The following is a 12,293-nucleotide window of genomic DNA, read 5'->3' as shown; positions in this document are numbered from 1 at the left end:
AAACCATTATAACTACTCCACTTCTGATCTGCATGAAATGGTTGTAATGGAACCTGAGGCCCCTGAGACCTGAGCAAATGCACTAACACAGGAGCTGACGCAATAGGTTAAGGAGTGAGCAGGCAGCCTGGAGAGATTTAATTTCCTTGGGGAGAAAAAAAGAAAACATCCAGTAGCTCTGTCATAAACATACAGCTAAGGGTAGCACAAAATCCCTCCTGAGCAGCTGTACTGAATCCTTACCTGTAAGGGGTTAAGAAGCTCAAATAACCTGGTTGGTAGCTGACCAACAGGACCAATAAGTAAAGAAGATACTTTCAAATCTGAAGGGGGGCTGTTTGTGCTCTCTTTGTTTGTTCCCTCTCTGGACAGAGAGACCAGGCAGGAAAAACATCTCCTGAAAACATACCTGAAATGAGCACCTAAGTTTACAAAAATGTTAGGTAAGGGCAAGGAAATGCGTTAGATTATCTTTTGTTTTAGCTTGTGAATTTTCCCTATGTTAAGAGGAAGTTTTATTCCTGTGTTTTTGTAACTTTGAAGCTGAGCCTAGAGGGGAATTCTCTGTGTTTTAAATCTTTTTATTACTCTGTAAAGTTACCTTCCATCCTGATTTTTGCAGGTGTGATTCTTTTACTTTTTCTTTAAATAAAGTTCTTCCTTTAAGAACCTGATTGATTTTTCAGTGTCCTAGAGACAAAGGGTCTGGTCAGTACTCACATTATTCTCAAGCCTCCCCAGGAAAGGGGGTGAAGGGGCTTGGGGGAATATTTTGGGGAACAAGGGACTCCAAGTGACCCTTTTCCTGAATTTTTGTCTAAATCACTTGGTGGTGGCAGCAATACTGTCCAAGGACAAGGAAAGGTTTGTGCCTTGGGGAAGTTTTTAACTTAAGCTGGTAAAAATAAGCTTAGGGGGTCTTTCATGCAGGTCCCCACATCTGTACCCCAGAGTTTGGAGTGGGGCGGGAACCCTGACAAGCTCTATTCTCAGCATTGCTCATATGAAAGCCAGAACATGCTGTGCTGATGTGTCAGTCCATTCTACTGCCATGACAGCTTCTGACAAGGCAGGGAAACTGTGCTGGTTGGGAGTTGCTGCTCGCTGTGTCCCATCTGGGATTGGCAGAGGGCTGGAAGGGCATTTCCCAAGTAGCCTAGCAAAGAATTTTGGGATGCTGCTTTTTTCCCAAACAACCTCCATTATAATCTGGACCTGAGGTTCCCATTATTCACAAATGGACAGTTCATAACAGATGGAGGAATCCTCTGATACAGACAGCACATAAATGATATCAGATATCTGGGCCCTGAGCCCCCTCCCACACCTGGACACCTCATCCCCGGCCCTGCTCCAGAGCCTTGACCCCTAGGTACATTGATTTGGTTTTGTTTTAGAAATGTTACCCAAGAGGAGTCATTCTAAAATGTCTGCTACTTTCTAATGTTAGTAGACACTATAGTTCTGGAGACAATTTGCCAATATTGTACAGTTAAAGATGAGTTGTTTTCTATCTATACAGTATCTTTTGCATACTCACCACATTAGTGATGGCCATAGTCATGTGATAAACTACATTAATCACACACCTCTGGCTGCCTCACCTGCATTCTGCCCACTAATCCACTCCCCTGGGACTACTTCTATCATTCTAATCCCCTAAACAGCTTCAAATTTTAGTTTAGTTTCTCAGTAACCTGCCACAGAAACACTTTTTCTCCTGAATGTGGAATTTCCACCCCCAACATTATACTAGCCTGTGGAATTTCCATCCCCTACATTATACTGGCCTGAAACACCAACATGCAATAGTCAGTTCCAGGATTAGAAACAGGACCTTTATACCACTTGAGGGGAGACTCCCAGCTTTGCATTTAGATATATAGCACTTTTTACTCCTGAAGGTCCCAAGATCCCATACTTAAAAACAGTTACTCTTTTTAGGTAGAGAAAAGCATTTCAGGTCACTGTTAGAGATGTTTTAAAGGTTCCCTCTCCCTCAGAGCGGAATCATGGCCCTAAGAGAGGCTCACTTTACAGTGGCGGGGCAAAATAAACAGGCCCCAATAAACTAAGTTCCCTCTAAGTTGCACGGCTGTGCAGCTGCCTATTAAGCCCCGCACAGGGGCTCAGGGCTCCATCAGGGAGAGATGCCTCTACCCCTGTGAGGATTTGCCGTGGAGGGGATAGGCGCCCCTCTCCACCGGGCCACAGCAAGGACCTGCCCTGGACTTGCTGCAGCCATGGGAGAGGAGCCCCTCCCCTGCCCCAGCCAAGGCCCACCGGAGCTGCCAGGAGAGGAGCCCCTCCCTCAGCCCAGCCCAGCCCAGCTGGAGCTGCTGAGCCCGGGTAGAGGTACCTCTCCGTCGGCCCCAAGTTCTGTGGTGAGAGAGGGCTGGGGGGCAGCCTGCACCCCAAACCCCTGTGCCCTGGCCCTGAGCCCCCTCCCACACCCTGAACCCCGCATCCCCGGCCCTGCTCCAGAGCCTTGACCCCTAGCTGGAGTCCTCAGCCCCTGCACCCAACCCTCTGCCCCAGCCCTGAGTCCCTGATCTCCGGCCCCACCCCAGAGCCTGCACCCCAAGCCAGAGCCCTCACACCCCTGCACCCCCCCAAAACCCTCTGCCCCCACCCTGAGTCCCCTCCCACACTCCAAACCCCTCTGCCCCACATGAATTTTGTTATGTGCACTGTGACAGATTTTTGTTACCAATTTGCCTGAAGCATCAGGCTGAGGCCACAGGATTGTTAGGGGAGGAGAGGACGGAGCACACCAAGTAACTGAGTTTTAAAGCTTTATTGATAAAATAATAAAATAACAGCAGAGAGCGCTGTGGGGCGGGGGGTTCCCCACGTCACTCAGAGGAAGGAAGCAAGCTTTAATGCCACAAGCCCTAACCCACTTTTATACTTACACCCGCACTACCCGAGGCTGGCCAAGCCTGGGTGTAATGTAAGAAGAAGAGGGGGAGGGGTGGACGGGAGTTTTTGTTCCATTCACAGGTCGTCCAGGGTCTGCTGTTGATCTCCGACTTGCTTCAGCTTTTGGGAGGGTTTTAAGTCCTGGGTTGTTTTTTTTGGGGGGGGGGGGCATTTCGTCCAAGGACCTTTGTTCCCCATGCTTTCTGTACCAATCCAAACCTGCCTTACACCTTTAACCCTTCCCAAAATGCTTTGCGATGCCTGCAACAGCATTAGCAACATACGATGCTGATCTGCCTCCCTAGGGGACCCCTTGAGGGAGGGGGCCATTGGGTTGTGACATTCCCCCCATTGACCCCAAGTCAACATTTTGTTGTGAGGGGTCACCACTTAGGTTTTCACCCTTTTTTTTGACACCGTGGCTAGGGTTACTGTTGGTTTTTTACATAAACAGTAATATAACACAAACAAAATGGTTAGGGCAGCAACAATTGCATACGTTAGCCAGTAGTGGCTTCTGGCTTTATTAGTAACATAGCATAACACGTCCCCCTGTTGGCATAGATGCCCCATCCGGATGGCTGTGGCAAAGGCAGCTTTTTTCAGATTAAACGTATGCTACAACACGGTAAAGGATGAGGCATAGGTTTGGAATACAGTCAGTTTTTCCTGGGTGTGCGTTAAGGGCAGGAAAACATTGGGTGTAATTCATGAAAAATTAAACACAACATAGTTAGAGATATTGACCCTACTTTGCATAACTGTGCGCCAATGCACCGAAAAATTTTGTGCCTTATTGGTAAATACATGGGCCTTAGTGGGGGCATATCCCGAAGCCTCCCCTTCCCAGCAGAGGTGTTGACCCCCTCGTAAAAGCGGCCTGGCATTGCCTTTTCTTTATATATTATTTGAGGGGGCTTTATAGGCCATAATTGCCAGGTGTTGCTCTCTGCAATCCCTATGTTCTGATAGAAGATGTAGTCAGCACATACCGCTTAGCCATGTTATTGGGGGGAGCCACCTCCCATATGTCGCGATGGACCACCCAATTCCAGATAATATGTGATGCCACATTCCCAGGATGCTAAGCCAAAATTGCCACCACCCACCAATGGATAAATTGACCTTTTTTTCCCACCATGGCCAATTTTGAACAGTGGTAAAATTAATGAAGGAGGACAAAAGTGTCAGACACCCGAGGACTTCCACAGATATGTGCCCCATACCTACATTGTATCACACTAACAACTTTTGGAGGCCTGAAGCAGCAAGAGCGGTCCCACCACTCCTGTTCGGGGTGTCCCTGGGCTTTTGCTATTACTGCCTTGTTTTGATAACAAAGCAAGAGGGAAAGAAAGAGAACAACACAAATGCACCTATTGGGGAAACTGAGGCACAGATGAAAAACTTCCTAAATTATTAGTGTCCCATTACAGCCCTTCCTGGCTTTTGTTATGGATGTTGTTTGCCTGGTTTAGGAGGTTACAACAACATTATTATTACATTTCGAGATCAGTAATTGCTATTGCTTGCCAAAGGACTTTCCATTCCAATTTTACTTCAAGCCACCACAGGAGGAACAGGGTTTGCCCCCATGGGATTCAGGGGTGGTTCAGGGCCACCCACCAGGTATTTTGCTGTGGCCCTGCTGTGTTTATTTGTACTATGCACTGTTTTCAAGGCACCTTTCCTTCAGCCTTCCGCTACACTATGGCTCAGGCCCCATTAGCAGCTCAAGCCAAGGAGAGCCTTTGGAGGTATTTTCCGTCCTCAGCATTACAATTATTCAGATAATTCCATGGACAGCTGGAAACCCAGATGGTTCAAGCAGGTGGCTGGTTTACAACCGAGGCCCACAATGCCATGAACAGAAATCTAGGGAGATATGTTTTGAGCTGATTGGCATGCGCCCATTTTAGTTTACTGGGTAGCTGAAGCTGGTACACTACTGGGGAGATGTGATTCACAATGGGGTACGGACCCACCCACTTGATGTTTAAAGTGTGGGCCGCCCTCCCCAGATTTTGCAACATTACCGTATTTTTAATTTGCCATTTCTGAATGTCTTTAACAATGATTTCCTTACACTTGGCCTTTTTATTTAATTTAAAGTGGACTTTATGGCTTTGTGAGTTTTACATAGCTTTTCCCTTAACTGGGCAAAGCTGAGACTTTTTTGGTTGTGGCAAACAGTAAATGTGGTTATTGGTAAACATAGTACTTACATTACATTTACATTTGTTTACTAGCGGGTTGCTAACATTTACATTCTTTCAAAACATTTTTTTCCAGGAGTTAACATGTACACATTGCTCATTATACAGTACTGTGGTTTTATTATTTAATTTATTTTACATACAGGATTTTAGTGAAATGTCTTTACTACAGGGCTTTGGAGCAACAGGCAAGGACAAGTACACCCACTTTTGAGGAGTCCACTTGGTACAATCCCTGGTGTCCAATAGCTTCCCTCCCTCCCCAGCCCATTGGCTCGAAGTCTGGGGTAGCCAGAAGGATTTTATGTGCTATATGAGGAGTGGGCTAACTTTTTATATTTTTGCTTTTAGAGCTTGTTGGTGTGTGTTTTTAACAACAATTTTTCCACTTAAAAGGTCTGGCCTTACTATGCCAGAAATATACTGCATTCATTTGTATTGATAAGTATTAAACAGTGATCTTTTGCTTTGCTTTAGCAAGTGTATCAAAAGCGTTGTGTTTTTTGATATTACCCAAAACATTTTGCGTTCCAGGGTGGACAAAGCAAGTATTTGTATTTTAGTACATTCCATGTGCAATAGCAGTATGATGATTTTTTTTTTTTATTTGGCTGTCCCGTAGCTGGGACAGAAAGCTTAATTTATTTTTAATTACCTTCAGGTCTACAGTATTTATAATCCCTGCTTCAAAACCAATTTTTTTAATATGGTGCTTGTTACCTGAGGAGGTTTTTCTGCAGCATTTGATACACAACAGTGCTAGCAACAAGACAAACAACACAAGACAAAACACAGAACACAAAACATAATTTTTATTGTGACAGTAGATTTATGGTATTTTGGGTTGCTTTTTAGCTTGTATCAGCTTTTTTGTGTTTTTGAAAGACAAAAAACAAACAAACATATTTTTACCCCTTTGGGGGTGAGAGATTATTGCTTAAAATATTTCTTTCTTTTAAAAATATTTTTGCTGATTACAAGCAAAACAGAGGAATTACCCCCATATTTTTTTCTGTTTGTTTTATAGGCAAGCCAGGTTTTAATGGCTTCTACCTTTATCAGTTAGGTAATTTGCATTAACACAGATGCTTTTTGGCTTGCTTTTGGGATTTAAAGCCATTAGCAGCTCAAAGACTTTGTCTTAAAAGGGACACAATTAACTTTTACCAGAATTTTGATTACTTTTTACTTTTGCTTTTAAAACATACAAAAATTTGAAAAAGAAAATACAACCTATTGTGGCTCCCTTTGGAGCCCTAATAGGATTTTAATTAAGTAGCATGGTATGTTTGCTTTTTTTTTTTTTAAATCCCTTTTACAATATACACTGCTCATTTCTTTTACACTGCTTTGCTTATTTCCTTTATACATTTGGGGCAGTTAAGTTTTAATAGAACCTCCTTATATTTTTTTTTAGCAAATTTGACTAAATTGTTTATAGTCAAATGATTTTAATTAGATAGTTTTTTTGCCTGGATTATTTACAGACATTCCTTTAGAAAAGGCCCTCCCCCCCTTTTTTAGAATGGCTGAAAAGAAAACAAGATTTTTTTTCTATAACATTTATAACACTGTTACGATGTTTAACTGCTTAATTTTCTTCAGCCTTTGCAGAGTTCACTTTTTACTTTTTTTTCTTAAAATTACTTGCTTATTTTCCAAAATGACATGTATGTTCATTAACTTAGGTTTTACCATTCCAAATACTATTTTAGGGGTCTGAATTTTCTATGTTTGCACTTACTTCTTTTCTTACTTTTGCCATTATGCCCTTAGGGCTTCCAACCTGTTTTTAATTTTTTTCATTTGTTGCCTGCTCACTTGTTTGGGCCCGATCCTGTTTTTCTCACTGCACGGTCCCTTTTTATGGACACAGGCTTTGTTTCACTACCAATTTAGCAAGGAGGGTGGGCTCCTTAACTAGCCCCCACCCCCTCCTGGTCCCTTTCCTTAAACAATATTACTTACAAGGGTTACCCCGTGAGGCTTGCCACCTGGACAGAATGCACGGCCAATTGGCGTTTTAACTGTTTAATTTTCTTTTTATGGTGGACACACTGCTGTTGAGGCGTATTCTGGGTACGAATGGTCAAATCTTTGATGAGTCCCTGAAGGACTGGTACTTGCTTAGCCAGTGTTTGCAGGTGGGTGCGTTTCACCTTTTCTGCCTGGAAGTTTTGTTTTAAGGCCGGCAACTTATTCTGGGCATAGGCTTGGGTTGCTGCCTGGTTAGTAATCTGCGTTTTTAGTTGCTCAGTTTTTACTAGCTGTTTACACACCTCTTCCCTTCTTCCTTTTTTTGCCCCAACAACATTTCACACCACATGGCCGCCGCAGTTCTTATTAATTTCACAGCTGGCCCTAGATTTTTACCCTTTTGCTTTTAATACTTGGCATATGGGTCTAACAAATTTTGCCAAGTATGCACGCTTCTTTGGAGCTCTGCCACAGAACCCCAGGGATTGTATCCCACTTTGGTGAGAGCCCTCTCCAACCTGCAGATGTCCTCACCCCCCTTTGAAAGAGGCTACAGGGTTCTGTCCCTTTTTGCTGCCTCCCCTGTGGCATGGGCATCCAGTCCCCCAGCCTTCCAGGACCCCATCATTGATGCCATCACCCACGACTGCGGGACTCTCGAGTCCGCAGCTGTACCCTTCTGTTTCCTGAACATATTATCACAAACCATTAGTACCGCTTTGAAGGTCTTTTTATTACTTGAGATTTTACGCCGCCCACACTGGCACCGGGGCTTACAATGCTTACCCCCCTCTCCCCCCTGGGTAGACGCTAAGCCTCCCTCCGTATTACTTGGTCATGCTACGACTGAGGGTCCATACACCAAATCCAAAACCCGTCTCGGGCACAGCGAGAAACCCTAAGTTTTCCTCTTCTGCTCAGTCATGCTACTACTGAGGGTGTATGCACCGAGGACTCCTTTCGTGTGGAGTGAGGGTTTTTAAGCCCTCCTCCTATTGCCCGGCACTTCTACGGCCAGGGGTAGACCCACCTGCACCCTTCCCCTGCTGACCAGGGTGGAGAGAGGAATGCCAAACCTCCCTCCATTTCTCAGTCATACTACGACTGAGGGTGGGACTCACCTTTAATTATAAAATCCTTAACATGTAATACCAACAGTGCTGGACAGAGCAAACATGAAATACCAAGGGCAAAGCAGTTGGTGCACTCCACCCCTCCGCAATTCTCCACCAAAACTGTGACAGATTCTGTTACCAATCTGCCTGAGGCATCAGGTGATCAGGCTGAGGCTGCAGGATCGTTAGGGGAGGAGATGACGGAGCACACCAAGTAACTGAGTTTTAAAGCTTTATTGATAAAATAATAATATAACAGCGGAAAGCGCTGGGGGGGTTCCCCATATCACTCAGAGGAAGAAACAAAGCGTTAGTGCCCCAAGCCCTAACCCACTTTCATACTCACACCCGCACTATCTGAGGCTGGCCAAGCCTGGGTGTAATGTAAGAAGAAGAGGGGGAGGGGTGGACAGGAGTTTTTGTTCCGTGCACGGGTCATCCAGGGTCCGCTGTTGATCTCTGACTTGCTTCTGCTCTCGGGAGGGTTTTAAGTCCTGGGTTCTTCTGGGGGCATTTCGTCCAGGGACCTTTGTCCCCCGTGCTCTCTGTACCAGTCCAAACCGGCCTTTTGAGGCTTCCTTGGTTTCCCCAAAACACATTGGCTTCAGCATCGCAAGACTGTTATGTTCCCATTCTCTGACCTTCACATTCTTACTAGTTTTGCACCCCCTTTTCAGGTTTTTTTGGTTCAGTTCTCCTTTCCCACAGGCTTTTGGCTGTTTAGCAGCAGGGAGCTTGTTTGTGCATGCGTTGGCCTTGAGTGGCAGTTTCGCCCTTTATCTTCAAGCCTAGCTGAATTGTCGAGTTAACCTGTTCCTTTTTTTCTCCCTCCCTCTTCGGCCTTTTGCAACCTGCAAAGGAATCTTCCACTCCACACTTACACCTTTAACCCTTCCCAAAATGCTTTGCGATGCCCGCAACAGCATTAGCAACATACAATGCTGATCTGCCTACCCAGGAGACCCCCTGAGGGAGCGGGCCATTGAGTTGTGACAGCACCAATATGAAAGTGATGTGTCACACATCACCTCCATATTAGCGCACATAACATTTATTCTGAACATAGACATAAAAAATTAGAGGGAATACTGCCAATAAGGCTCTAAAATATTTTTTTTCTGCAAAATAACTGGAAGCACTAGAAACCTGACGGTGCAATAGAAGAGATTTTATCTGCACTCCTTTAGGATGGCTTGCATAGCTCGCTACCAGCTTTGCCACTCATGAGCAATGCAGCCTTCCCAAACACATGCTGATAACGCCGTTACATCACACTCCGTCACGCAGTCTCTCGAGCTTTCTGTTTGAAAGCCACATCTTATTATATAGATAACATTGTAAGCATGCCCAGTACTTCACAGTAGTCTATGCTAAACAAAGAACAGAGGCCCAGATTCCCAGCTAGGGAGGGAAAGTGAACTACAAAGGAGTTTGTAGCAGCTCCCCAATCCTGGGTCTGATTTTCCACCAGCCTAGTCCCCAGGGAAGTTTAAAGGTGCATCTACTCAATAAGGAGCTAAGTTACTTAGACTTGGAAATCAGGAGGCTCTCCCAATAAAGTTCAAAAGTTTAAAAAGAATAACGAAATGGCTGTTTATCTGGCAATGTTTAAAAGACTGAAAGATATCTCAGTCACACACACACACACCCTTTATAAATTCAGATCACAGAATTCCATTTTCCAGGCTATACTCTGAGGTAGTGAATTGAAGTGCATTCTGGGAGGTACTGAGAATGAAACACATTACAGTGAAACCCCATTTATGCGATATAATTGGGACCAGGGTTAGATCAGATCACCAAAAATCAGGATAATCTGGAGAATGGGCTTCACCCCCAGATGGCAAGTCTCAGACTTGAAGAGCCCTGCCACCCAGGGGACTGAAAGCCCAAACCCCACTGCCCAGGGCTTGAGCTGTCAGCCTCATTTCAGTTAATACGGAGAGCCGGATAATGTAGGCTCAGATAAACAGGATTCTACTGTATACGTCCCACTCAGACAGTGTCAATGTTTTGCCGTGTGTGGTAAGACAGATTTATAGGTTTGGGAAAATGCAGAAGCACCTCAGAACAGTCTAGGACAGTAAACACAGATACACTGATCACCTCAACACACTGGGCTCATTTGGTTTTTGGATTCAACCTCTGAATCTTCTGCTCTTTAAAACACAAGCCTCTGCATGATGTGCTAAAGCAGCAGTTTGACTGGCTCTCTCACGTACCAATAGAAGGCACTGTCATGTATATTAACCAGCTTAATGTATATACCAGTAGGGGTGATGACACACAAGCCAGGACATTATATTCCCAGCAGTCAGACAGCTGTTACTCAACCCCAATCTCCAAAGTGACAGTTTTTAAAAAAAAATGCTGTAATAGGATTTACCTTTTCCTCCATGACTGGCGATGACTGCAGTGACAAACATAGCAGCCAAAACAGAGTGGCAACCACACAAGAAGCGAGACAAGAAAACAACCATTAGAGAGCAAAAAGTCATGCAAGCACATGTATGTTTATGTGCTCACACAAATACATACCTGAGCAGTGATGGAGACACTTACAGCCTCATAAGCATGCAGCCATACAGCAGACCCATTACATGCATGCACTCATAATCAAACAATGTAGAAACACACACACTCTCTCCGTATGTCTCTTGTGCATACATGTACACACTATTCTGTGCTTATACCAACTTCAGTCATAGTGACAAGCAAACATACCAAGTGTATGTATGGGTTCACACAAATATGCCCCTATCTAGCATATCACACAAAATGCACCTATGACACTGCACACCGTATTCTTCACAGTGATATTATTATGATACGATTATGACATAATTATGATGTATGTCATGCAAGATAAGTCATGTGAGGTGTCATTGGAAAAGTTAAGATTTGCTTATTAGGATTATCCTATTTGTATGCATGTAGCCTTTTTGTATCTGAAGTTATGAATACTGACTAAGTATATGTATTTCAAATGTAGTTACACCTGGGTAATGCCAACTAGACAAGATGCTTTCAGTCTAGATAGTGGGTGGGGAAGGACCTACTCAGGGCAATGGACCATTAGGAAAAAATAATAGGCCTTAGGAGAAGCGTATCTCCCACCTGGTGAGCCTTCCTGAGAACGCTACAGACAGGCTCCAAGTAATGGCTGCTAGGACTCTACAAGGACATGTGACCAGGCGACATGTCTCTGGACTCCATCTTGGGATGTCAGTATTTTTCCACAGACTGGGCTGGGAACCGAACTTTGGGAACAAAGGTTTCCCACCATATGCAAAAGCTATATAAGGCAGGGAGTGACATCATCTGGGGTTCTTCACTCCCCACACAAGAAGGCTCCTGGAAACACCTGAGGAACAAAGACTGAACTGGGGGAAGTGCTGGACCCAGGCTAGAGGGATTTCTAGCCTGTGAATGAAACAGCTGAGGATTCCAAGCTGTAAAGCAAGTGCAGTTTGCCCCTTAAGAATCTGCAGCCTGCTTGTATAATCTCTTAGGGTGAGAATTTGCTGTTCATATCCAATCTATTTAGTATATTAAGTTTAGTTTGCGGTTATGTTTATTTGCAAGGTAAATCTGCTTTGATCTGTTTGCTATCACTTAAAATCTATCTTTTGTAGTAAATGAACTTGTTTTTGCTTTATCTGAACTAGTGAGTTGGAGTGAAGTGTATGGGAATCATAACTCAGGGCAAAGGCTGTTGCATATTCCTCTCCACATTGAGGGAGAGGGCGAATTTTATGAGCTTACGCTGTACAGTTCCCTGTGTAGCACAAGATGGTATAATTCTGGCTTTATACTACAAAGGGGATCATAGAATCATAGAATATCAGGGTTGGAAGGGACCTCAGGAGGTCATCTAGTCCAACCCCCTGCTCAAAAGCAGGACCCATACCCAATTAAATCATCCCAGCCAGGGCTTTGTCAAGCCTGACCTTAAAAACTTCTAAGGAAGGAGATTCTACCACCGCCCTAGGTAACGCATTCCAGTGTTTCACCACCCTCCTAGTGAAAAAGTTTTTCCTAATATCTAACCTAAACCTCCCCC

General features: G+C 44.4%; 1 protein-coding gene across 9 annotated transcripts in view; it reads right to left on the bottom strand.

The window, feature by feature from the left end:
• Positions 1 to 12,293, bottom strand: part of MAPK8IP3 (mitogen-activated protein kinase 8 interacting protein 3) — a 156,264-nt gene that overhangs the window by 86,308 nt on the left and 57,663 nt on the right. For 3 of the 9 annotated variants that reach the window (XM_084641154.1, XM_084641155.1, XM_084641160.1), the window contains exon 5: positions 10,617 to 10,640. The exons of the other annotated variants lie outside the window; for them this stretch is intronic. In XM_084641154.1, the coding sequence (XP_084497280.1) occupies positions 10,617 to 10,640 (24 nt within the window). The remainder of the gene's footprint in view (positions 1 to 10,616; positions 10,641 to 12,293) is intronic. 9 annotated transcript variants of the gene reach the window in all.

Source organism: Lepidochelys olivacea, assembly GCF_965140295.1.
Source record: "Lepidochelys olivacea isolate rLepOli2 genome assembly, chromosome: 10".
NCBI classification, from domain to species: domain Eukaryota; kingdom Metazoa; phylum Chordata; order Testudines; family Cheloniidae; genus Lepidochelys; species Lepidochelys olivacea.
This window is presented reverse-complemented; position numbering and strand designations above follow the sequence as displayed.